General features: G+C 47.3%; 1 protein-coding gene across 4 annotated transcripts; it reads right to left on the reverse strand.

The window, feature by feature from the left end:
• ncoa3 (nuclear receptor coactivator 3) lies at nt 1–25,525 on the reverse strand. 4 transcript variants are annotated; one of them, XM_058078927.2, is made up of 24 exons: nt 25,372–25,525; nt 12,978–13,046; nt 11,992–12,041; nt 10,550–10,654; nt 10,184–10,344; nt 9,144–9,244; nt 8,868–9,042; nt 8,588–8,767; nt 8,401–8,487; nt 8,112–8,255; nt 7,810–7,957; nt 7,191–7,723; nt 6,146–7,110; nt 5,947–6,067; nt 4,795–5,031; nt 4,475–4,681; nt 4,069–4,186; nt 3,742–3,907; nt 3,253–3,603; nt 2,973–3,152; nt 2,622–2,883; nt 2,314–2,506; nt 1,682–1,940; nt 1–1,607 (listed from the first exon to the last, which is right to left on the reverse strand). In XM_058078927.2, exons 4-24 carry the CDS (start codon nt 10,633–10,635, stop codon nt 1,596–1,598), a joined length of 4,686 nt encoding a protein of 1,561 aa, XP_057934910.2. In that variant the 5' UTR covers nt 10,636–10,654; nt 11,992–12,041; nt 12,978–13,046; nt 25,372–25,525; the 3' UTR covers nt 1–1,595. The 4 variants fall into 4 exon arrangements, with proteins under 4 accessions (XP_057934910.2, XP_057934901.2, XP_057934916.2 ...); XM_058078918.2 differs by having other exon boundaries at nt 11,933–12,041; XM_058078933.2 differs by lacking the exon at nt 11,992–12,041 and having other exon boundaries at nt 2,631–2,883.
• Between the last annotated feature and the right edge of the window lie 1,374 nt (nt 25,526–26,899).

Genomic DNA, 26,899 nt, shown 5'->3' on the forward strand with positions numbered 1-26,899 from the left:
GTTTATTTTGTAAACATAATATACCAGGTGATGTGCCCGCTGATAATCAGAGGACCACAATCAGAGTGTTTAAATAGAAATTTGTATTTACATCAATATCAACATCAACTGGGGAAAAAATCTGTAATATACATCCTGTAAAATGACAGCTTTTCATACCTCAAAGAGAACACAGCTATAGGATCTCTTGCATCTCTTTGCACTTCATTCAAACATTAAAAAGTTATCCCCCCCAAAAAGGTAACAAAATCTGGCCATAAAATGAAGCTGTTTCTTAAAAAAATAGATGAGCTATTGATATGTCTTGAGGTGGAGTCTTCTGGCGTGGGTTGAAAAACTTTTCCTGATGGATACGTGCTGACAGATTTATGATATGTACCCATTTACCATCTGAATAAAATAACGCACATCATCAAATGTACACCAGAAACCTTTAGAAACTATACAAAGATGCGTGGAAAAATATCTTTGGATTGCGCATGTTGAAAAGGTAGAATCGGAGTCCAAACGAAAATGGCTAAAAAAATACACTCCATGGAAACTGAGCAGGAAGGAGAAGACTGCAAGGACCACAAGTGTTGTTGTTGTGTTGGTGGTGCTGCAGTCAGACGCACACACAAAGCCCTTCTCGCACGCCACCCAATAAAATAGCTTTACGTGACCCACAGTCCAGAAAAACCCTTCCAATAAAACTTGTGTGAAAGCTCAAACCTTCAGTTTGTCAGATCCATGTCACATTTAAAAAGTGCCTCACTAAGACGTGAAATAAACACATTTTCAGAGAATACAAAAATACAGCGTTTAAAAAAAAAAAAAGAGACGACAAAGAAGGGAAGGGAGAGCCCATCAGACCTGTAATATTTGGAAAGGTTTGGGGGTGGAAAAAAAACAAACCGACCAAATGAGCTTTGACCTACTGGACACCAAAATACAAGCAAGTCTGACTCTCTGTGCAATAATAGGCCTTTAAAATCATGTTTGATATATTTTGCAGAATATTTACAATTCGTATTCACAGACGATGTTTGAGACATCTAATACTGCAGTACCGTTTGTTTGCCTAAAACAGAGGTTGAGATGCTCAGTTACAGTCGAAACGAACAGACACGTTATTGCTCCAATCTGCATACCATAGTAAACTCTGTGCTTTTAGCTTCCAATGACTTGAACATGAGGCGCACCCAGACCACTGGAAGAAAAGAACATTTAAAAAAAAAAAAAAAAAAAAAAAGGAAACCCAGAATTATGAAGGCATCGATATTTCAGAAAGGCTGTAGAGATGAGGAAATATTGCGTCAATCCTTTTTTTCCCCCATACAGAAACCTCCAGGTTAAAGTGCAGCCAGAGACAGTTGTACCGTCATCCCGTTCTGCTCAACAGTCATACACACGTGCACGCACGTGCACACACACACACACACACACACACACACAAGGCTTCAGTTGGAGATAAAACCTGGCACACAGCTATCCTCGGGGCAAACTTCCTCCTGGATGAGCAGTGAGTTGTCTTATGTTGGTGTCATGTTTGATGCTGGAGAATGTGTGTTTTCAGGGCCTCTTCGGGCCCCTCCTAGCAAGGGCCCCACGTGTCCTCAGCAATATTTCTGCAAAGGGAAACCAGGTGAGGAGATGTGTTGTGCGACATCAGCAGAGTGACACGTTAGAAGCAGCGTCTTACCTGATCCGGACCCATTGGCATGCGACCCATTCCCATGGGGTTCATGCCCATCTGACCCTGCATGGGCCCCGGCATCTGACCCTGCATCTGGCCCGGCATGGGCCCCTGCATCTGGCCCGGCATCTGGCCCTGCATCTGGCCCATTTGTGCCGAGCCGGCCCCAGCGACTGCACCGGGCCTGCCAATGGAGTTGTTCATCATCATGTTCCCAAACTGGCCCTGGTTGCTCTGCTGTGGGAACTGTTGCTGGGGATACGAGCTGGAAGACAGACAAGAAGACCTGAGCCAAGCACAGAAAGAATCTTTACACCAGGGTGATAACAGTGCGGCATGCAGCTGGTTTTGTCGTTTTAAATCAGCACTTTGTAAAAATACAATTAAACATGAAAAGACAAAAAAACAACAAAAATGGGTGCAGATTCTGCAAAATCCAAAAAGTTTTCTGTGCATCTGCAGAGTCCACAATTTGATATAAAGGGTAGAAAATTAGCATAATAATAATAATAATAATAATAATAATAGGCCCCCTTTTAAGAGAAAAATTGCCATAAAGTTAAAAAATGTAAAAATCGACGACTTGTAAGATTTGAAATAGTGGAAATATCTGCTGGAGGACGTTGGAGGCTGCATACTTTTTGCGAGGCATTCCCCCCGGGGGCCAGCCCTTCATGTCTCCCGATGGGTACATGGCCCCTCCCTGGGGATTTCCTTGCATTCCTGACATCATGTTGTTCTGAGAAGGACCTCCCATCCGCGCTGCCATCATGTTTCCCGGTGGGCTGCTACCCGGGGCCAGAAATGATGGCTCCCCCTGCTGGCTCATCCCTGCCATGCAACAAAATGTCATCAGTGGAAAGGGGCCGAGTGTCCCGTCCATGACTAGCTCATCAGAACTACACAAACAAGCATGGTGATGAACTTCTCCATTCGCTGGACTCACCATAGTTACCTCCGTAGTTGAATCCCGGCTGTCCTGGTTTGCTCATGGCAGGACCTCCCATGGCGTTGTCCATCCCTCCCGGCGCAGTCACATTGGGAGGAGGACTGAATCCTGCTGCTGCCGCCTGTGCCTGCGCCTGTTGTTGCTGCGGCTGCTGCTGCTGCTGCTGCTGCATCAGCATCAGCATTCGCTGCTTCCTCATCTGCATGGTCATCATTTCCCTGCTGCGCTGGGCCATCATCTGAGCATTCAGGAAACCCGGCTAACGCAAACCAGCAAAAACAAAAAACACTGACTCCGGGTGCAAAATGGACGCAGCGCTTGAAATGTGATGGATGGGCGACGGCGTACCTGACCACTCATCCCGGACTGCATTCCGTGCTGCATGCCAGCCTGCATGCCGGGTTGGATGCCGGGTTGGATGCCAGGCTGCATGCCCGGCTGCATGCCCGGCCGCATGCCGGCACGCATGGCAGGGTTTCCCCCAGGGGTGGCGTCCATCTTCATTCCTTGGCGGGTCTGGTTCATAAACTGTCAGACAAGGAAAACAACAGTACTTGATGAAGTGGATGTACTGTATGTAGTACTGTATGTAGTACTTTATGTATGTACCACCACATCAACTCCCCACCTGTTGACCTTGAAGCCTCTGCTGGAGCTGCAGTCTGAGAGGCTTGGTGGCCGTCATCATGCGAGGTCTCATCATGTTGGCACGGGGATTTCCCATGCCCCCCATGCCCGGGAAGCCTCCCGTCTGGCCCATCTGATTCATCATGGGGTTGAATCCTGCTGGAGATTGGCCCGGTACCGCATTGCCACCGTAAGCAGGCTGCATGCCCATCGAGGGCGGTCCGGGTGGCCCGGGGTACCCCTGGCCATACATGGGCTTTTGCTCATTGCCGATGGTTGAGTCCGGACGTGAGAAAGGCTCTGATGGGGCACACTGAGGCGGTCCCTGATCCTGGCCGTCCGGTCCCTGGGTCTACAGTGCAGAGGAGACAGTGGATTTGAATCTGAATGCGGAGTGAAGCTGGTTTAAAGACCACGGAGAGCATGCGGGTTTCCTAAAGAAGACCGGACGTGTGCCGGGTAACCAGTTGATCCTTAGCCCCTCCCATACCTGGCCCACTATTTCAGGGATGCCAAGGGCTCGGTCTATTTCCTGCAGCGCAATAATGTCAGCGGTGTTGAGTAGAGAGTCCAGCTGATCCAGAAGCACCCGCTCATCACTCGGTCCCTCACTGCTGGCAACGAGGAGGTCGTCCAGCGGGTTGCCAAACTGTTCCCTGTCACAAAAGATAACAGGAGGTATGAAGTCATTGGTGTGGCAGGACCTTCCTGCCCATGGCCGTGCACGGAAACACACGCCTGGTCAGGACTGAAATGTGAGGCGCCAAACATGATGAACGACACACGACCCCCGGCCAGCAGAGCAAAGTGTATTTACCTATTGGCGTTGGTCTGCGGTCGGTCCATCCCGATGGCGGAGTCCGGCCAAGAAGGGGAGTGTGGTGGAGGGCCGTGCCCGCCAAATGGACTCATACCCATATTGCCATCATTGGTACCTACAGAGGGAATAGTGGGGGGTCCAAAGGCCATGTTAAAAACATATAGTAGCCATTTTAAACTTCTATATTACAATAAACGTTGACTTAAAAGGGGCCGTCTGCACATCATGTGATTGCTAGTGGAGGCTATTTTGACCAAAGGATGTTGCAGACACATCTGTTGCCATGGAGATGACTGTTTAGACAATGCTACCATCTACTCCAGTCGCCAAAAGTAGTGTACACACACACACGGTGCCTTATATTGGAGCACCTTCCACATCCAAGTAAGGACAGAAGGCATACCCATATCCATGAGTTGTTGCTGCAGGATGGACCTGGTGTTTCCCGGCACACTGTTGGAGCGGTTGATCATGGGTCCGCCCATTGGGCCAGAGCGACCGGGGTGACCTGGTCCAGTCATGGGGTGGGCGTTGGATCTCACCATCCCCCAGTCCCCCGGCCCCGCCATTGGAGGGCGCTGTGGCATTCCCATCCCTCTACCCATGCCTCCTGTTCAACACAAGGGAGTCATGGACAGCAAAGCTTAGCGGCCCGACAGATACTGGTTCTGGTTCTGGGTGGTGGACTAGATTCTAATTGGTTTTAAGAATTTGATTTTTTACTTGGATTGCCTCGTGGCGGGCACACTCCCGGGCCTCCTGGAAAGCCATTGGGAACACCCCCAGGTCGGATCGGAGCATCCATGTTCTCTTGTTTTATGAGTGTGGGACAGGGGACATTCCTTCTTCCAGCCAAGCCCCCTCCAACTCCCACTTCCCCACCCATCGACTTGGCATCCATGGACAAGGCTCTTTTGTAGGGCCCCTGCTGACCTGGAGCCATGGCACACTTTTCTCCATCTTAAGACACAAAACAGCAGAAGGGTTAGCGTCCAGGCAGAAGGGTTAGCGTCCAGGCAGAAGGGTTAGCGTCCAGGCAGAAGGGTTAGCGTCCAGGCAGAAGGGTTAGCGTCCAGGCAGAAGGGTTAGCGTCCAGGCAGAAGGGTTAGCGTCCAGGCAGAAGGGTTAGCGTCCAGGCAGAAGGGTTAGCGTCCAGGCAGAAGGGTTAGCGTCCAGGCAGAAGGGTTAGCGTCCAGGCAGAAGGGTTAGCGTCCAGGCAGAAGGGTTAGCGTCCAGGCAGAAGGGTTAGCGTCCAGGCAGAAGGGTTAGCGTCCAGGCAGAAGGGTTAGCGTCCAGGCAGAAGGGTTAGCGTCCAGGCAGAAGGGTTAGCGTCCAGGCAGAAGGGTTAGCGTCCAGGCAGAAGGGTTAGCGTCCAGGCAGAAGGGTTAGCGTCCAGGCAGAAGGGTTAGCGTCCAGGCAGAAGGGTTAGCGTCCAGGCAGAAGGGTTAGCATCCAGACAGAAGGGTTAGCGTCCAGGCAGAAGGGTTAGCATCCAGACAGAAGGGTTAGCATCCAGACAGAAGGGTTAGCATCCAGACAGAAGGGTTAGCATCCAGACAGAAGGGTTAGCATCCAGACAGAAGGGTTAGCATCCAGACAGAAGGGTTAGCATCCAGACAGAAGGGTTAGCGTCCAGACAGAAGGGTTAGCGTCCAGACAGAAGGGTTAGCGTCCAGACAGAAGGGTTAGCGTCCAGACAGAAGGGTTAGCGTCCAGACAGAAGGGTTAGCGTCCAGACAGAAGGGTTAGCGTCCAGACAGAAGGGTTAGCGTCCAGACAGAAGGGTTAGCGTCCAGACAACAGAAACCATGGTTGGAAATGTCAATAGTAAAATAAAACAATAATGCTATATTAATATCTAATCTGACATCTTACCAAGCAAACCGTCAGGCAGATTTCCCGGTTTGTTTCCCGCATCTTTTCCTGACCTGGAATCGGGCTCCGGATAGAATGCCGAGACACTCCTGGTTCCTAGGATGGTCTCCAGGGTCTCCGTCTGGAAAAATCACAAATCATGTTTTTGGTCAAACGTATTACTGAAGCCGAGGACGCTCGTGTGGGGTCCAACTGTTACCTCATCAGACGGCTCCAGCTTGACTTTGCTGTCCATGCTGTGGGACTCGGAGCTGGAGACTCCTGCCCCTTGAGCTCCTCTCCCCTCGAGCTCTTCCAGTTTTGGTTTGATATCAACACCCTCTTTTGTGTCATCCTTATTGAGGAGGTAGTGAAGCAGTGCATGGGGTTTCTCCTTCTTGGGGCTGTGCTGCTCCTGCTTTGGATCTGATCCTCTACCTCCCCCCACGGATGCAGTTCCGACCTCGGACATGCCGGAATCTAAGCTACTCTTCCCAGTGGCCTCGGCTGTGATGCGAGCCACCTCATCTGGAGTGTTCCCATTTTTTAGGAGCTTGTGGAGGATCTTGTGCTTCTCTTGGAGTGACTGACTTGTAAAGTGGCCCGCATTGCCCGAGGAGGACACCGCGCCATGGCCCCCGCCTGTAGAGGAAGACACGCCACTGGAGGAGGACGGACTGGTGACACCCGTTGTTCCTTCTTTGCCATCGGGCATGGAGCTTGGTGGGTGGTTAGGAGGTGCCAGATCATCTGTCGGGGAAGTAAGGAGCTGCAAAAGCTTCTTGTGGCTTTTGTCAGGTACCCGTCGATTTAACTCTCCCATATTTGGTCCCGTCTCTCTGCCAGCCTGGCTGTCTGGCTTGTCTGGGGGGCAGTCGCCGGTGGGCGTGTGGGAGTGCTGCTGAGACTGTTGGTCCCCCGGTGGCCCCAAGGAGCTGCCCGGACTCTTGGAGTCGCAGTGAGATGGGAGGCTGGGCTTGCACGGCCCACCGGCTGCCTGGTTGGTGGAATTGATACCTGGTGAGCTGTCAGGCTTGTGTGTGGTGGGGGAGGTAAGAGGGGAGGGCAACGGGTTGCCCACACCCTCGCTGATGGCTTGGAGAGCATTCAGTGAGCTGCTGGAGTAGGTGGTGGTCCCACTTCCCGAGTTCCCCGGGTGACCGGAGCTCATGGGAGAGTTCATCCCTAAAAGTGAAGCCACAAGGAGAAATTAAGATCTTGTTCTTGTGATGAAGCTGAAAGATCTAGAGACACGTGGTCCATACCTCCAGGAGAGAAGGGGCTGGCACCCATCTTGGGACTTCCCCTGACTCGAGGCGAACCCATGACATTGTGTGTGGGGGCATTAATCCCTGGACTGGCCTGTGGGGGACTGGTCATTCTCATCCCATATCCTCCACATCCAGGTCCACCTCCATGGAACTGACCCATCTGCTGGTGTTGATGCTGGTGTTGGTGCTGATGCTGCTGCTGATGCTGGTGTTGGTGCTGATGCTGGTGCTGATGCATGCCATGGTGCCCCATCTGATTCATCTGCCCCATTTGGTTCAGTGAGTTCATAGAATGCATGGAATTCATCGGGCCCATGTTGTTCATCTGATGCATGGGATTCATCTGATGCATGGGATTCATTTGATTCATGCGGTTGCCCCCGGCGTAAGGAGGCACTCCTCTTTGGGCCGAGTTTCCCTGGTCAGCCATTCCATAGGCCATGCCCATCTGTTGGCTGGGGTTGTTCACCCCCATGGCTTGGGGCCTCATGCCTCCAACCTGGTTTCCTCGATAGCCATTCTGCTCCCTAAAAATATATCCATTTAAGTGACGGCGAGGCAATGGTGCCGTATGATCAATCACATTCATTTTAAACGAAGGTTAAATTCTCACCTCTGAAGCAAGTGGGTGGATAGAAAAGAGTGGGGCTCGTTGGTGGTGGGATTCCTGCAGAGGTCGCTCCTGGTCTGGGCCGTGACAGGGGTGCCATCAGAGAGTGAGAATCGGTACAGTGGAGTCTCAGCGTGACCGTGGTGGACAGCTGTTGAGCAGGAAAAAAAAACTTTTCTAATTGAACAAATTGTAGTCCAGAGAGATCATTTATAATAATAATTATAATAATAATAATAATAATAATAATAATATCCAGACATAAAGTTTCACAGTGCTTGACTGGCAACCTCCAAAATACAAACCATCTTGATAGTGGCGTTTGTAAGACCATGGCTGTCCTTCGCTTCGATTGAGGAACATCTGCATGCAGCGTCTCACCAAGTCCTCCCACCCAGGACGCATAGTGGTGTGAAGAGTGCTCTGCTGCTCAATTTCAATAAGTTTACCTGCAGTGGAGGAATTGAACGCAGGGTGACAAGGTGGAATATCCGTGTATGAAACATAAGAATAATAGGCTTGCAATGTATGGAGGTAGAAATGCGTGGTCAGATGACCACATCGTATCCTCCAATCGTTGCTGTCGACGCTTACCAGACAGTTCATGACGAGTGCTAAACCGCTCTGTCCTCTCGACCGCTGTGATGCGTCGGGCCACGCAGATCATACACGACTGGAGATCTGAATAGGGACATGATACAGTACAATTGTTCAATGCCATATTCCATTGATTGACTGGAATTATATTGCCATTATATGTTTATTAGGAGACCAAGGATACCTTCCCCCTCCTCCATCATGGCCCGGGGCTGGGTGAGCGCAAAACACTGCATTGTCTCATAGCGCTGACCGCCGGTCCTCTCTTCTGACAACCCATGGACTAAGTTCACCAACATGCGACAGTTGAATGTGTGGCTCTTTTGTCTGGGTGCCTCTCCCGCCCATGATGCCCCGTTTGGTACTACAAGGGTTAGACACAAAAGAAAGTTACTGCCAAGACACTGTGTTCTGTGAGTAATTCTACTACTACATTATACTCGTGTTTGTGTATCTTGTCTCACCACTTGATTTGGGTAAGTTTTTGTGGAACTCCTCCCGGTCGTCGTCATGGATGATGTTGTACACGCTGGTGTTGATCAGCTCCTCTTGTTTGTACTGCAGGTATTGCATCACATTATCCGACACAAACACGATGCTGCCCTCTCTGTTCACCACAAACAGAAACCCATCCAGAGCCTGCAAGGAGCCAAGAGAGAAAGAGTGGAGGCGTTTGTCAACTGCAAGCCTTGTGAGGACGGCAAGGCACGTTGTGTTGGCTTTGTGGCCCGGGTGCTCACCTGTAGAAGCAGTGGTCCCAGGTGGTCCTTGTCAATGACCCCTTGACCAGTGGAGGACACATCCGCCTTCTGGACATCATCAGCGTTGCAAGGATTTTTACCTGAGAAAACGATGCACAGCAAAGATGAAGGATAATCCCCCAGCACTGAGCTTTTTGAAAGAAAAACAGCATTTCAACCATTGCATGTAATGACTTTTCCACATCACCAGGTGGCAGCACCAGTCACGTATGCAGGCTTGACATGCCTTTCTATTTTTAAATTCAGCATGTGTCTGAGTCTTTCTTATACAGCCCTCAATATAGCAGGGCTATCTCTGGAGTGCCAAGTACGCCATACAATATAGTAACCTTGGAATTCATGTCCTTTTACAGATAACTCATGCTAGCATAACAGGTTCGACTACAGCACGCTCGCAGAGACCAATCACATCCATCTGCCATCCCACTGCACTCCTCAAAGTATGTGTACATAAGGAGGAGAAGATGTGATGACATTTAGGAAGGCGGCCTTCCTTCCGTCGATGGCAACCTGACGGTCCCGTGATGCTGGACATAAGACCGTGAAGCCAGCTTGAGGTCTATCTTGCTCTTCCATGCCCACTTAAACGCAAAGGTGTCATCTCAATCAAGCTAATACATGCCAGGAGAATGCCCTCATTTGCATATTCAATCACGGTAAAGCAGTCACAAAATGGCTGAGAGATAAGATTGTTCCGATGGTCATTAGTCTCCAATGGGAAGAAGGCTTTGGGACTAATAGATCTGTTGTGTCGCTGGCGGCCTTGAGCCATGACCACCAAGGATCGGTGTCCATTACTCGTGTTCATTTACCCTCCACGACACGGCCAAACTGGCCGTCGATCCGAGGCCTGGCCGCGAACCAGAAGCACCACTTCATCACCAGCATCATCTGCTCCGCAGACGGGCACTTGATGGCGCCAGACCATATTCGCTCTCCATTCCCCGAATACAAGTAAAGAGGACACGCGCAGCATTCGGCGCTCATGGGGTGTAGGTGTGGGACGGCGGAGCTTGTACCTTGCTCTTTGATTTGTCTGATCTGCCGCACGGTCTCCTTGAGGATTGCACATTTGTCAGGCTTCACGTTGAAGCTATCAATGTTAGACAGGTTAGCGGAGATGAGCTCAGCCAGCTCCTCGATGTACTTGGTCTCCTGTTCCCGTCGGCGCTTGTCACACCTGCCAGGGCGCCATAGGGATTAGACATGTTGCCAAGACAACCTCGCCCCTCAGTATGCACGGTACACTGTTCCGTTACTTGACATAGTTGCAAGGCAGCACAAACACACGAATACCTGAAGCAGCAGCACGGCGTGGGCCGGCTCAGTCAATGAAATCACATTTAACGGTCGTATATTCCATATTTCAACATAACAGCACTCACCCTATGCCTGGTGTGTCGCAGGTGGACAGTTTACGTTTCCGGTCCGAGCACAGCGGCTCCAATGAGTTGTCTCCTATGCCGCTCATCGTCAGAGCATATCAGCGCCTGGAAATTTACAGCCACATATTAAGCACGTCCACTGGCAAACAAAGAGTGCAATAAATCAGACGGAATGAGCCGGGAGTGTGGTTTTATGTGCACATGCTAGTATACAATCTGATCAAAGGATAAGTGCCCTCTGATGTCAGAAAAATATGTCAAACCTCAGGCCGATGTTGAGCGCCGGGTGTCAAGTTGAAGTAGAAAAAAAAAAAAATGAAGCAAGTCGCTAAGCAGCTGGGCTTATAAACGCGACGGCTTCCACTCTGATTTATGAGGGAAGACTATCCAGTTAGTAAAGCAGCCTTGGTTCTTGATGGGAATGAAATCTCATCTGCTCCACTGTGAGGAGCGACTGATGATGATGTGGTGATTTGAAGCCTCGGGGGAGACGGGTCATCCTGCGTTCAGCCAGCTCGGCCGCTAGAATGGTACCTCTTCAGTGTGCCGGCAGCGGCGACACATACGTACTGTATATAGTACACTTTCTGCCGCACGTACATGCTTAGGCATGCTGCAGCGCACTGTGCGCGAGGCGAATGCCGGAGTCGGCGGAACGCTTCGCCGTCGGACTGCATGAGCAGAAAAAGAAAAGGGAAACTGCTAGGCAGGGCTCCTTGCTGTAGTTTAGTATTTCAGGCACTCCTGTATGCATTCTATTTACTGGGCTTTCTCCGCTAGGCTACATCCGTTCTTCCCTCCAGAAGGTTTTAACTGCTCTTTCCTTGCATACCAACCTCAGACAACCCCTCCCCTTCTCCCCCTGCCTCGGTTAGTTGGGACGCAACTACTGCGCTGGTGACGCTGCACTTCGTTCTCTTCTACAGCTCGCTCCGAGTCTGACCTCATCTCGGTGCACGTCGAAGGAAACCTTGTTAGCCAGCGTGTGAAGTCATTCCTCATTCCTATTCCCGCACTGGAGCCCTCTGCTACGCTAGCACGCCGTCCTAGACGGAGTGTCTGCATGGGGGAAAACGCACGGGAACAAGCAGTCTTTCAGCACAAAAGAGTGAGCTCATTCCTGGGTTGAAAAGTGTAGAACGGATGAGAGCAATTATGCAAACTCCAGCGCCACAGTTTCAGGCTAGGACATGCAGCTATGCCCCCCCCCCCCACCGCCGCCATCGCCACTACTGCCATCAATATACACAACTACTGCCGGTGCTGTGTGGTGGAACGGTGTTCCGTCTCACAGTCGCACTCCATGCTATAAATCTGCTGGTCCGTCTAGCTTTCACCACTCCACATTCAATCTTCTGTCCTGCTCCAGCTAGAAGTCCCTGCCTCGGGCTGTGGTCCCTTCTTTCTTTCTTTACTTCCTTCCTTCCTGTCCTGCGGCTCACCTCTGCGGCGGTGGAGAAAGATGACATCAAAACTCAGACGTCATCACATCCTGAGACAGAGAAAGAGCAGAGCTGGCTGGAGTGCGGCTGGGAGCCTTTGGGAATGTGGCCTTTTCTATTCTGGTTGTGGGGAACAGGTTTCTACGTGTTTTAACACAGAAATATGGAAATTAGAGGGGGTGTCTAATATCATTTCTACCATGTTGCTGTCTCTTGTACCCTGTGTGGATGCTAGCAGCCCCGCCTCCACCCACTGTATGACTGACAAAAGGGCTCACTCTGCTCATGCCGTTGTTCTATGGACCAAATGCACCCAGGTGCTGAAACCTACGGACAGAGTGAACTTTCCAGCCTGCTTGGAGGCGGGGGCGAGGAACACAGACAAGCGTCCACACGGCAAAATACTGAGGCCAGCAACATCATCGGGGTCATTTTCAATTATTTTGTGATTACGTATTTTTCCCGAATGAGAACTCGTCACGTTTTCATCTTGTGAGATGGCTTGAAAATCAGCCAGGCATCTAATAATTAATAAATTGTATGAATGTGTGTCTCTCTCCAAAGTGAGTACACACCTCACATTTCTCAATTTCTCAATTCTCATTTCTCAAGGGACAGGAAATATGGATATCCATATTTTAGAGTAGTCAGTGTACAGTATACATGTACTAGCCACTAAAAAAAAGAACTTTTGTTTGACACGCCGCAGACGCCAGAGCACCCTGTGGTCCAGCTGTGGGTTTCCATGGGCCGCTGTGCCTGCTGGGGTCAGCATGAGCGGCACTTTGATCCAGACTGGATCAATTCAGGCAAATAATAGGGTTTGCTTAAATAGCTTAAATATGCATAAGGACGACAGTACTTGGACTTTCTGAAATGTCCACCTACAGATCCAAGTTGTATCCAAGTTCTACAGATATCGTAGTGTGTGTGAGAAGGTGATATGTGAGGGGCGTACCGACTTTTGTGATATACTGCATGCTCACCTCGGTGTGTAGAATCCCCAGCTCAGCGCCATCCAGGTTCCCCGGGCGACGTCAGTGTGCCGTCATCTCCTAAAAAAGCAAACCAAATCATGAAGGCTAAACATCTCAACGTGATTGACAGGTTATCCCTGCTGCAACATTGCAAACGGCTTCACAGAAATGCACGGGAATAAATGATTTCTAAAATTCAGCAAGAAAGCCACATTAAGTTGCATCCTGTTTTGGTCGTCGCTCTGCTTGTTCCACTGCGTCATCACTTCCCTTTCCTGGAAGTGTGCCCGCTGCCATTTCATCCACACTATTTGCATACTGTTTTTATCAGGCTGCTTCTGACAAGTCACTCTGGTTTATACTCATGCTTTGACCACGGGAAGCTTAGTAAGCACAAATACTTGACAACCGGGGTAATGTACTCATACAGTGTAGGAAAAGTCTGAATTAAATACATAACGTCATGAAATGTTTTCTTCACACCTGCCACACCATCACCTACCGTCCCATCCAGAATTACTGGCTTCGTGGGAAAAACACAGCTTGACTGACCTGTCGTAGTTCTAACCCATCAAGACATAAACTAGACATTGTCAGGCCGCTCCCGAATGTCCGTGTGCAGTTATCCCATTTTAAGAAAGTCATTTGCACTATATTTCAAGCCACACGCCAGTATCAAGGGATTTGTCCCAACCCTGACCCAAATACTACGAGGACTTGCCTTCAGGATCACACTCACGCCAGCATCCTGCCGCCAACCAACGAGCCGAGGCAAATTCTTGTATCCAAAGAACCGTTCAGCTGATGGTGGAGCTGAAAACTATAAACCATAAATCAAGCATATCGCCACCACCGCATCTCAGTCATGGCCATAAACGCAAGCACGCGTGTAATAAAAGTTTTCTAACCGTCACATGTCTGTCGCTTCGAGGCGGACCACTGATCACATCGTTCATGATGGTGGCTCTCTGCTGTGACGGCACGCCACGGCTGAATAATTCAACAGCCAGACAAAAGGCTTCTCTTTTTGTCAACTGGAAAAACTCAACTCCCGAATTTCACTGCTACCCGGATTGGACTCTGAAGGTTGCTGAGACGATGCCAAATGATGCCGATGTCCTTTGTTACGTGGCCGCAGCATCAACTGGTAGAGTAAGGGCAGGGGGAGGAGTCAATGCAGACTTGGTAGATAAAGAGTGTGAAAATGGGGGAGGGAAAAAAGAAACTTAATTGAGATCTAGACGCTAGGTTTCCAAAGTTCATAAAAGCCACGCGAACCGAAGAGGCAATGTTTTGTGTTGATTTCGATAACCGATGACCCGTATATTGGCAAGTTGGTCGGCTGGAGCGGAGTAGACAACTAATGTTAGCAGTCAACCCCGATTTCTGGATTTCCCCGTCTCTTAAGCCTCGCAACCGCGGCTCCCTGCTCCTTCTGCTCCTTCTGCTCTGCCTTCTGCTCAACTTGACGTCACATCACCTCCTGCTGCCATGGCGCTGGCGTACGCCGTCCCAAACTAATCATGTGCTAGTTAACCTGCAGCTAGCGTGAGCAGCTACTTCCAAAATGGCACTCTCTTTTCACAGAGTTCATATTTTGGTGATGGCTGAATGGGGCGCGAGTCGGGATTAGACCCCAGGTTTTGGTGTAACCATGAAGGCGAACCTTTGCCCCAAAATGTGGTCAAATTCTAAAATTGTGCTTGTTGTTAATCATGTTTGTTTATATACAGTATGATTAGTATATAATATATATATTGCTAACCATTATTGGACTTTCCACTCAGGGTGCAAGACAAAATAGATGCGTTGTTGGTTGCACTCCTTCAACTCTCACCAGGACAGAAAATGTTTAGCATTCATGACAATGTTTTCCTTTTTGGGTGACTCACAGCAACTCAGCATAAACGCGTGTTGCCCGTTTTTAAGAAGCATATGTCATGCACCGCTTTTCATGTGGCTACTTTTACTGGTGAATAATCTTGTGCAATAGATGTTTAGATTTTTCATTGTCGTGCAAAAGCACCTTAAGACACTGTAATTAGCATGTTGTATCTGTGCCAGGTGCCGACTTGCCCCAACTGGTTATTCTCAGTTTTCATTTTAATACTCAGCTCGGTGTGTTTCAGTGAGCGACGCGCTTAAAGACTTCCCTCTTATCAAGCACATTATTCTGAGCGGCACGAGCAACCATCTTTGCGTGCTCGTATGGGAACAACAACGGTGGCATTCAAATATGTTAACTCTGACAAAAGTTTTTAGTTGTTTGTGTTTTGACTCCCAACAATGACGAGTAAACGAGCCACTTTTATTTGTATTTGTGTAAGCAGCCCCGAAAGCTCAGAACAGCAGCAGTGTCACGCAGCCAGGACCAGAATAGTGAAGAGGACATTCCTGCTCAGCAGAAATAAAAGCCTGAAACTTGAGCTCTCTGAGACAATGACTAGTAGGCCAACAATAAACACGGACCCACCCAAAACAAACTGGGGTGCGTGCACATGAACACGGCAAAAGAAGAAAAAAGCAGCACCAAAGGAGGATTTAGAGACAAGTCGTCTTGTGGTCACCACTGATCTGGCCGTCAACAAGGTAGGAAAAGAGATTGTACTGCTCCATGTGAGCGCAGGCCATCAAGTGCAATAAAGGAAATACAGAAAGACTTTCTTTTTCTTCCAACAACTTCCTCACCTCCTATCCAGCCTGCCTCCACAGCCTCCAGGATACGTCTTAGCTGAAGCCCAGAAGGAAAACCTCTGATGAATAGGACAGTGTTGCTGATGGAAATGAGTGATTCCTCTTCACTGTACATCAACTACAAATCCAAATTCAACATTACTGATTGGCCGAAAACAATTTTTAACATTACAACCCCCTCCAACATAAAATAACTTTTCACCTTTACACTTGTATCAGACATCACGAGAGAAAAGACATATACTATAGTGTTGACTGGTAGAGTATAGGACATATTTAAGACAGTCTTTGAATCGCTGAGTACAGTATGTTTTCTGAAAGCCTTACATTGTACTTCACAGTACAATACACAGTACTTTTATGCTCAATTTAGGCCACAAATATGTGACATTTGCTTAAATGTGCTTATACATAGCGCAATTTGAAATGTAACTTGCATATAAATCTTAAAAAGTACGCCATGCTCCATCTTAACAATCTGAACAACATCCAGACGGTGCAGGCGAGGATGTAAAAAGATGTGTACCGTACATGGAGTCAGTTATCAATAGCCCAGCTTAAACCGCAGTGCAACAACCCAAATCTGACCAATGAATGCTGCTGAAGTGGCATTTAAAAAGCACATCAATACCATGATTCAAAACACCAACTCAGGTACTCGTCCTGGTCAGTCTGGGCGAGCACGCCATGTCCGACCACGCCATGTCCAACCATGACAGCGGTAAGGAAGAGGCAATAATTCAAAGCAGCTTTCATAGGAGTGTTTTTCCCTCGAAAAAAACAACCCCCACCCTCAGCCATCACACAACATACACGCGCTAGCTCTAGCAGGCCGTGTGAGGATCTTGCCATTTTCTTACAAATTGCAAACGAGAAATAAATGAAGGTGGAAACAAAGAGGAAGCAGATTCCACGGTGTGTGTGCGTGTGTGTGTGTGCGATTCTCCTGCAACAATCCATCATTAATGCAGACAAAGAACAGAAAGAAACAGGAAAGGACCCACGTGGATTCGAGCAAGGAGCTCCCAACGTCAACACAGTTACGATCTAATGAAGGCCTCTCTTTCCTAAGGTGCCAGATTGCCCTTCAACAGTAAGGCCTGGGTGAGGAAGTGACGAGCGTTGAACTAAGCGATGGCAACGGGGACCGCACAAGTCCGACATTATGGAAATGAGTTCATTAATCAATGGCGAACCCACCATTTATCAGCAGAACCACAGCGCCAGGGTCGGAGCAGCATTCATGCTACCGTCGTGATAACACCTCGTTGAAAAAACCCTCATCTTACCAGGCGTAATTCAGCGCGAGGATATGTCAGCCGTTATGAATATTTGATGCAATTTTTGAAAAATGAACCAATGTTGAGACAAAATGAGCTGCTTGGACTGAGAATTGCATTTCAGGGGCTGTGTGTACATGAACATTTTTCACAGTCATTTTCAGACTGCAGGGCAGCACTGATTCCCTCTCTCTCTCTCTCTCGCTCGCTCGCTCTCTCCCCTCCTTGTGTGTTTTCTCTCCACCCACTCTGTGCTCTCCACCCCTCCCCCCACGTTCCTGTTGGATTGCTGGAGTAAACACAGGAAGAGAGCGGGCTCTGTTCCACCACGCCAGAGCTGAGGCTGGGCGTTCCTGCAGCGCTCCTGCGCCGGGGTCAAAAGTTTACCGTGGTTTTCATTTCACCTTTCCTCAGCCAATCACAGCGCCATACTGCGCCACCTGAACTCTGACCCCTACAAAGAATTTTACTCAAAGGATGGTGTGACGCCAGCCTCAGAACCGCTCTCCCTATTTGCTCCTTTTTGGGGGCGCACCCATTACAATATTCACCTATCTTTGAAAAGCCTGACCTACCGATACCAGTTTAGCACCTTCACTGTTCCAAAACACGGAACAATACAAAACTATTGTTTGAACTGCACATGAGATAGTTATGCCAAAAATACATTCAAATGGCCAAATGACTAAAATATAACACTTCATTTAGTCTTTTATTTTGCACATTTTAAAAACAAAACTTACTCTTACTAAAATAAAGATAAAGAGCACATCAGCATTTTCTTTTACAAATAAAGGAAATCACAATGTGATGTAGTTCTACCAAACAAACTAATGCCTGGTGGTCCAATTCCCTGAATGCCCTTGAAATGTCCTCACGGTAACTTTGGCTCTTTTACCTGCTCATATCGCTCCTTTTATTCTGCCTAGCTTTAGCTTTAGCGTTAGCCCTAGCCTTAGCTCCATTGCTAGCTGTCAGGCTGCCAAAGCTAAAGAAGACGGTGGCTGGAAAAATATGGGCCGATGGCCAATGCCAGAACCATCCTTGCACCCCCAGTTCCCGTCCATAGGATCCGGGCACACAACTGTTAGTAAGAACTTTTTGTAAGGATGGCTAGGTGTTGACATTGGACTTAACAGGATCAGATTAGTGACTTGAAATAAACCGATATATGACAACCCATTCAGTCACAAGAGGGAGCAGGGTGTCGGTTTAAAGAACGTCTTTATTTACAGCATCTACCTATGCACCCTTTCATGAACGACTCCAAATTGGTGAAAGGTACTCAATTGTGACCGACTGGGTAACGTCAGCAGTCTGGGAAGTTATTTACCTGGGTGTTTCTAAATTCCAGAGATCAGTGAAGGGGCCTTATGTATGACCTGATGTGACCGTGGTGCGTGATAGGTGCAAAACAAGGAAGTGTGCACTTTGCTTTGTAGAGAAGTAAAGACATGGCGGAGATACGGTATAATTATTACAAAAGGATTGTACATGGGTTGCTTCTTATTTCTCTCATTCGGTCCAAAGCTGGTCCAATGGCTCCTTTATTTATTATGTCATTGATTGAATCTGTCAATTATCAGCCTGATTGTGCTTTTTACTTACAAACCTGCTCACCCGATGTCACGGATTAAACACAGATTAATCATATTTCATTCAACTCAATTTTGGTAGAATTATCAGAGGAAAATGACTTTTGTGAGGTCACCTCAACCTTTGATGATTCCGCTGCTCCTTTATCCTCTCTATTCATGGAAGGAGAATGCTTCCCTGGATCCAACCACTGTGGATGAACACAGTTACAACCATTTGTAGATTCTTGGGGGGTTCCTGTTTGAATGCACCGATAGCTTGCCTTATTACGACTGGCCGTTAGAGCCCGTCACTAATGAACTTGAACATTGACAGTGAGCAAAATAAAGCATGAGAATCCCTGTACGTTGCCAGTTGTTCTATTGCAAGGATACAGAATGCTATTAGCGCCAAAGAGCATCAGACAATGTGGCGTTTAAGATTCAGAGGTTGTCAAAAACCAACGATACGGCACATGCCTCACCGGCGTCAACATGCTGCAGTTTGTCTGGAGCCCTTAACTGCGCTGTGGGATTGTTCCCGACGAGACTCAGCTTTGAAATGAAGGTGGCTATAAAGTCAAAATTGCACTTGAAGAGACTGAAAATGCTGTCTCGTTCTGCGTTGTAAATCTCAGAGGAATGTAATCAAAAAGGAAAGACCCTTCACCTACGATGCAACACTGCTGAACAACTAATCAATTGGGAACACGAAAAGTTTTGTGCAATGTTATAAAGTGTTGACAGTGTGATAATGGCCTTGCCAAAGACTAGAATGTTCAATACACAGACGTTCTGTGAATTAAAGGCACAGATTGGATTTTTTTTTGCTCGCCGTTGAGACACTACACTGCTGATGGGGATGCCACACAAAGAATGTCAAAAAAAATGCAATCTATCCCTTTAACAATGACGCGTAATATGATAAAGTATAGTCTTCCAAAGTCTTCCGTAGAAGCCCAAACCCTCAAATTGGTTCCATAATATGTTCTAGGACCCAGATTCAAAAATTTGTCTTAAAACGCATCACAAAAACAAACGACCATAATACAACAGTCACTGCCGATAACTGTGACAATATTTATAACACTGCCTCAAAAATATTTTTCCTTTTGCAAAGTATAAAAAAAAAACAGAAAAACTGCTTTTGGAGAAAGTCCAAGTACAATTTCAGAAGTTTGCCCAGAAATGACAGCAGTGTCTTACCCCCCCCCCGCCCCCCCACTAGTCTCTCTTGCCTGACTTGAAGCTGCCAAACAGGCAGAGAGAGCATCTGGTAGCAGTTAGCACACAAACCAAACTTGTCACCCTCTCGCTCTCTCTCCCAAAGCATTTCTTAGACACTCGGCCCCAAACAAAACACAAACAAGGTCTTGCTAAGACTTTACAATGGCACCAAAACTGGGGCAGGGATAGCCCCACCCCCCCCACGGGCTTGTTCAGGTGAACCCGTTTTATGGGCATTCTTCAGCTGGGGGAGAGAAAGTTAAAGAGAGAGTTGAAGTTAAAGAGGAAGGGCAAGGAGGGGAGGGGGACAATGCTCTTGGCACCCCCGTCGCCAATAAACTCTCGGCTTGGTCCAATCAGCAAAGACTACAGAGGGTTAACTGTTCCAAATCCTTGCTGGTTATAAACTGGAATTGGGTGCAATGATTGCTTCAGGCTGCCCGTTTGGCTTTGAGACGTGTGCGTGGCCCACATATGGCTCGGCGTGCCTGACACTCGGGGATGAGCGGGTGACTGAGATGGGACTTCAAATAGAGTCCGAGTGCAACCTGCACCGCTTGACTCGACTCCGAGAGCCGGCTGTCTGGCTTCCTCTGAGCTGTGAATAACAATCTGGTATGAGCGGCTGGCCTCATACTCTCACTTGTTTGGGCAAAGTAGCAGTAAATATTTTAGCAGTGGAAACACGCCTGTCTTGTTAGGCAGAGTTTTCTATATTTAGCTGCGCAAACGACGGCAGAAAAAGCAAACCTACCTGTTGAGGGTGATCAAGAGCACCGGTACGACACAAACTTGAACTTTGAGGGGTTTTACAAACGCTCATTATATTTATTCTCTAAAACTCTACAAAGTTTCAATTTCAAATTCAATGACCAACATTAAACATTTCACCGTGCCCCCTAGTGAACAACCCTGGTGTTTTTTTCTCTCGACGAGTTCTGAACCGCCTGGTACTTCAGCCTGACAAACAGCCCTAGGAGTCATATTTCAATTAGGGGATACAATCAGGCTTCCCTTTCAGCTGTGTTGTCACGACTACTGTGACTCCGGCTCATCTACACACTGGTAATCTAAGGTCAAGTCTACTGAACTTTAGGAGGAGGAGGAGGAGGAGGGACGGGTGGGAGTTCTAATTGACTAAAACTGCAATTGATACGTTCTCACTGATGGAGAATAACCAAGTGACTTAACTGATCTCTAAGCATTTGAAGAGTAGGCCGAACACTTTGTCAAACTTAAGATGTTTCTAGTCCAGTAGCACAGAGGACACCATGGTTGTCATAAAAAGCAGAACGTGACTTGCCAGCGACGTGAAAACAAAGCATGGAAATTAAATGGCTACCCAGCAGATAAGCATAGACATCGTCGCAGATTTTCCATGTGAAATCGCGAGCTAGGGACCATGTGGCTCAGTTCAACGCTGAAGTTCCACATTTTCTGTCAGACAGGTAATTCAGCCTCGAGGCATTCTTTGCCTGCATAGAAATCTGCAAATCCCACAGAACAGTCTTTTAAAACTTAAAACGAACACATGCCACCTTGCTGACTGCCAGTTGCTTCAAATGAAACTTATCTTCATCCCAGTCTCTGCGGAGAAACAGACTAGCACGAAAGGAATTCTATCTATTCATACATCAGTGAAAAAAAATGTGGTCTGACAAAAACAGATTGGTGACAGCTATCAAAAATAGAACTGCCACACACTATCCTTGTTTTTACCACCTCTCGCCGATAGCGGTCAAACATGGAGTCCTTTCCAAAAGCGATACCTTATGTGACAGAACTGGACAGAGAACTACATACAGTGAAGAAAATAAGTATTTGAACACCCTGCTATTTTGCTATTTCTCCCACTTAGAAATCATGGAGGGGTCTGAAATTTTCATCGTAGGTGCATGTCCACTGTGAGAGAGATAAACTAAAAAGAAAAATCCAGAAATCACAATGCATGATTTTTTAACAATTTATTTGTGTGATACAGCTGCTAATAAGTATTTGAACACCTGTGTATCATCTAGAATTCTGACCCTGAAAGACCTGTTAGTCTGCCCATTAGAAGTCCACCTGCACTCCATGTATCATCCTGAATCAGATGCACCTGTTTGAGGTCGTTAGCTGCATAAAGACACCTGTCCACCCCATACAATCAGTAAGACTTTAACTTGTAACATGGCGAAGACCAAAGAGCTGTCCAAAGACACCAGAGACAAAATTGTACACCTCCACAAGGCTGGAAAGGGCTACGGAGCAATTACCAAGCAGCTTGGTGAAAAAAGGTCCACTGTTGGAGCTATCATTAGAAAATGGAAGAAGCTAAACATGACGGTCAATCTCAATCGGAGTGGAGCCCCATGCAAGATATCACCTCGTGGGGTCTCAATGATTCTAAGAAAGGTGAGGAATCAGCCCAGAACTACACGACAGGACTTGGTCAATGACCTGAAAAGAGCTGGGACCACCGTTTCCAAGGTTACTGTAGGTAATACACTAAGACGTCATGATGTGAAATCATGCATGGCACGAAAGGTTCCCCTGCTTAAACCAGCACATGTCAAGGCCCGTCTTAAGTTTGCATATGACCATTTGGATGATACAGAGGAGTCATGGGAGAAAGTTTTATGGTCAGATGAGACCAAAATAGAACTTTTTGGTCATAATTCCAATAAGCGTGTTTGGAGGAAGAAGAATGAAGAGTACAATCCGAAGAACACCATCCCTACTGTGAAGCATGGGGGTGGTAGCATCATGCTTTGGGGGTGTTTTTCTGCACATGGGACAGGACGAGTGCACTGCATTAAAGAGAGGATGACTGGGGCCGTGTATTGTGAGATTTTGGGGAACAACCTCCTTCCCTCTGTCAGAGCATTGAAGATGGGTCGTGGCTGGGTCTTCCAACACGACAACGACCCGAAGCACACAGCCAGGAAAACCAAGGAGTGGCTCCGTAAGAAGCATATCAAGGTTCTAGCATGGCCCAGCCAGTCTCCAGACCTGAACCCAATCGAAAATCTTTGGAGGGAGCTCAAACTCCGTGTTTCTCAGCGACAGCCCAGAAACCTGACTGATCTAGAGAAGATCTGTGTGGAGGAGTGGGCCAAGATCCCTCCTGCAGTGTGTGCAAACCTGGTGAAAAACTACAGGAAACGTTTGACCTCTGTAATAGCAAACAAAGGCTACTGTACCAAATATTAACATTCATTTTCTCAGGTGTTCAAATACTTATTTGCAGCTGTATCACACAAATAAATTGTTAAAAAATCATGCATTGTGATTTCTGGATTTTTCTTTTTAGTTTATCTCTCTCACAGTGGACATGCACCTACGATGAAAATTTCAGACCCCTCCATGATTTCTAAGTGGGAGAAATAGCAAAATAGCAGGGTGTTCAAATACTTATTTTCTTCACTGTATCACATGATCGCAGTAGGCTGATTTTTTTCCAAATGTCCATCAATCTGTGTCATGTTGTTTTTATTACGGCGGTGCACAAAACGTACTCAATAGAAGACCGGGAACCAATCCACAAATTCGGGAAGTGCATATGGTCAAATGAAACCAACTGGTTGAAAACCACTACCAAATATCAGCAATATAACCAAACTGCATTTTCAGTGACACCCCGGATTTTGAGCAGTCAGAAGTTGATAACGCTTATGCAACCAAAGAATTTGCCACTGTAGACAGACTTTTCTCCGTCTCATGAGAAAAAGTGATAAGTTAATGAATTATTGAGAGCACCAGGCTGACAGACAAAGAGCCAAAGCCATGCATCCCAGTCACTTCTTCACCCCATCTGCAGTCAAAGAATGCCCCCAAAGATTGATTCATTGTTAACACAGCCTGACACCCTGTGAGGGAGAAAGAAAAGTGCTAGATAAAAGGACAGAGAATGGGGGACAGGGGGCTCCATTTACGAAGAATATGAGCAGAAGCAGTCTATTGGACAGATTCCCACAGTGGTCATTCTGACACTTTCAAAAATACCACGTAGGTGGGCATGAGGAACGGCATTCCATGGGAATCAAAATGAGGATGGGTTAGCTCATCTGACAGCTAAACCTCACTCGCTCATCCCCGGCGTCACGCAACTTAAATACCCACATTATGAACATACCACAGCTTTATGCAAACTTTCTGCAAGAACTTGTGTCAGCAGGAGGATTCTGCAGGGCGGAACACCTCCGGTTTTAAGAAGTAAGTCGAGTGGACGACTTGGCTTTCGACATGCATGTGTAAATTAAGCAGGAACTGGAAAGAATGGCCGCTAGCAAAGAGAGCCAAATCCAACCCAGAGATCACGGAGTCAGAATGAGACTTTGCACGACCAACTAAAGCAAAGACGCCAACGTCATGTGGCAAAGCTGCTCCTGGTGGAGATAAGCCAACATGGAGGAGTCCATCACCAGTGGAAACGCCCGTCCTTTGAAGAAATTTCACTCATGCCGTACAAGATATCTGAAAGTGGCACTGCTTACCACCAAAGTACACTGATCTAAGTACACCCGATCTAGGGGTGTTGGTGCTGCCCTGCACCGAGGCAGCCGTCCACGCTGGCTCCATGTTGACAATCAACATACCATTAAAGCATGCACTGGGACGTCACCAGAGATTACAAATAATAAATAACAGACAGATGTTGTGGAAATGTCGGGTCAAGTTTGCTGGTCCGCTCTAAGCTCCTATTGGTCAACGCAAACACGGAGGCGAGTAATTGGCCTCAGTGCCGGGATGCAGACGGGACCAACATCGATGGAACCGAGGAGTGAGTTCACACCGTCTGATCACATGACGTGTGACCAAATATTGCTGGCAATGAAGCATCTATAGAGGTTGCACACCAGAAACCATCTCAGGTGGTCTCGGCCCACCTGTTTGGTCCAGTCCTTTTGGTCCTGGACTGCATTCACAGTCCACCACAACCAGACCAAAAATGACAAGTGTTAGCTCACCCTTACTGGGTCAGGTTTATGACTAAAATGCCAACTACAGGAGGCAGTGAAGTCCAAGTGGGGTGGGAGTGGGGGGGTGTAGGGGGGGTTACCCAGCCAGCATTCAAACTATTTAGAGTCAGTTTGTAACCGACTCTAAAAGGCAATTTCTCCAGTGGTAGTTGAAAAAAGAGCGAACGTTAAGTCAGCCCGTCTGGCTAAAAATACCGCCCCCCCCCCCCAAAGCAAAGCTGTTGTATTGTGTACAAGCACACGGTCCGCCGGGGCAAGAAATAAACAATCATCCATGTACTATATCGATGCCAATACATGAAGCCACTGTGACTGTGATCGGGTATCCTGCTGCAACCGGCGACCAAGACAGCGTACTGGATATTACGCTGAAGTTTGTGCAATCAAAGCGCTATAAGCCTCGCCGTTGGATCGAATTTAATCGCTGTATCCGATGCATAAATGTGCCATTTGTGTTGTCGCGAATAAACGAGAAGCCAAGAAGAAAGTGGCAACGGAAAGGTGTCTGGTTGTACCGCGGCAGCTTAGGGACCGCAGCCTGCTTCGGAAACGGGCATAGCTACACCAACTGTGTCTGGGACGAACGGACGCAATCGAACGCAAGCTACGCAACAGTGTCCTCAACTCGGCCGCCGAAGGGCAACAAAAGCAGTTGGGATAAACTCACCGACTTCGACGTTTTCATTGAGGGAAACAGTTTCTTTTACGTCTCTACAAACTCTCCGCCATCTTCAGCAGGACCGTGTTTGTTTAAATGGGAAACACTCCCTGAGCGGAGAGCCAGCTTGTGGGCAGAGCGCCGGGGATTCTGGGTAATGTAGTTTTACAGCCAATGTAAACCGCATTAAAGCGAACGCCACTTTGCGCGCGCACAAAACACACAATGGGTATGAACTAGAGTCACTGATCTCGTTCGTGGTTATTATTATTATATATTTTACATTTCTTTCATCCATATTAATTATTATATTATTAATCCACAGCTTTAATGTCAGCATGATTAGCCTCTGCTTCATCAGGAGTAGGCCATCATCTGGTGAGAAGGTACAGGTAAGCTTTACCTTGCATGCATTAAGAAAAGATAATAATGCAGTTCTTAATGATATCCATATGGAAACATAATGGCTGAAATTGCTTCATTTCTTTATTGCTGCAACATACAATTAAAATCACCCCCCCCCATAAAAATGCAACAATGTGAGAAAAAGGGAGCAAAAAAGGCACAATGTAGAGGTTTTGATTTTGATTCTCATTTCTGTATATAATATCATTTAGCCTTTTAACTAAATAAATACAACCTGCATCCATTTATTTTTCAATAGTTCGGACACCCCTGATTGAAATATGATATTTGATATCAATTGTATAGCTAAATCAGTGAAGTTCATTGTCATTGGCCTTGTATGCAATTAACCAAACACACTCAGGATATCCAAGAATGCATTGTAGCATATTATACAGTAGACCTGTGCGATATGGACGTTTATTATCTAACTCACACAACAATCAACAAATAAAAGGACCGCTCAGCAAATTTGTCATTGTGGTGCTTTTTGGGGCTGTTCATACATTTGCAGGGTGAGAGAGAGAGTCAATTACATTCCAGCCACAGAGGGGCCATGAGGCCCCTGTTTGTGCCCCATCCCCCAACAAAACATGCAAAACTGACCTTCCCCCTCAGCCAGTGTGAGACACTTAATTCCATCCCCCTCCTCATTCAGTCAAGCTACTTTGAAAGGACAGGAGATAACAGTTTGAAAGGACAGGAGATAGCCCCATAATCATTATTGTATTCAGATTGGTTTACCTGCAAACGGCTAACATCAAGCGTTCTTTCATGCTCCGGGTTCAGTACATCAAAAACATTTCTAAAATGTTTAAATTAACAAATGCTGTTTTAAATATACACATCCGTTTTGCATTGCATTATCTGATTGAGTTTTTCCAAGTGAACCTTTCCAATGTCATCCCTAAGCAATAACAAGGCTAACAACCACTGGTGCCATCTGACATCATCTATGCTAACCTCCATTTGTCCATGTTGTTTCATATGCCGCAATAACAAGGTGCTATTTCTCTTCTTCTTCAAGTACTCTTTGACATTTACTGCTACTTGGGTCCTGAAACTGCCTGATTCTATCATAATATTAAGCAGACACGTCCCTGAATCCCGAATCCTGAATCCCAGCCTCACA

Source organism: Doryrhamphus excisus, linkage group LG11 (genome assembly GCF_037039965.1).
Source record: "Doryrhamphus excisus strain RoL-2023G ecotype Guam linkage group LG11, RoL_Dexc_Guam_v1.1, whole genome shotgun sequence".
NCBI classification, from domain to species: domain Eukaryota; kingdom Metazoa; phylum Chordata; class Actinopteri; order Syngnathiformes; family Syngnathidae; genus Doryrhamphus; species Doryrhamphus excisus.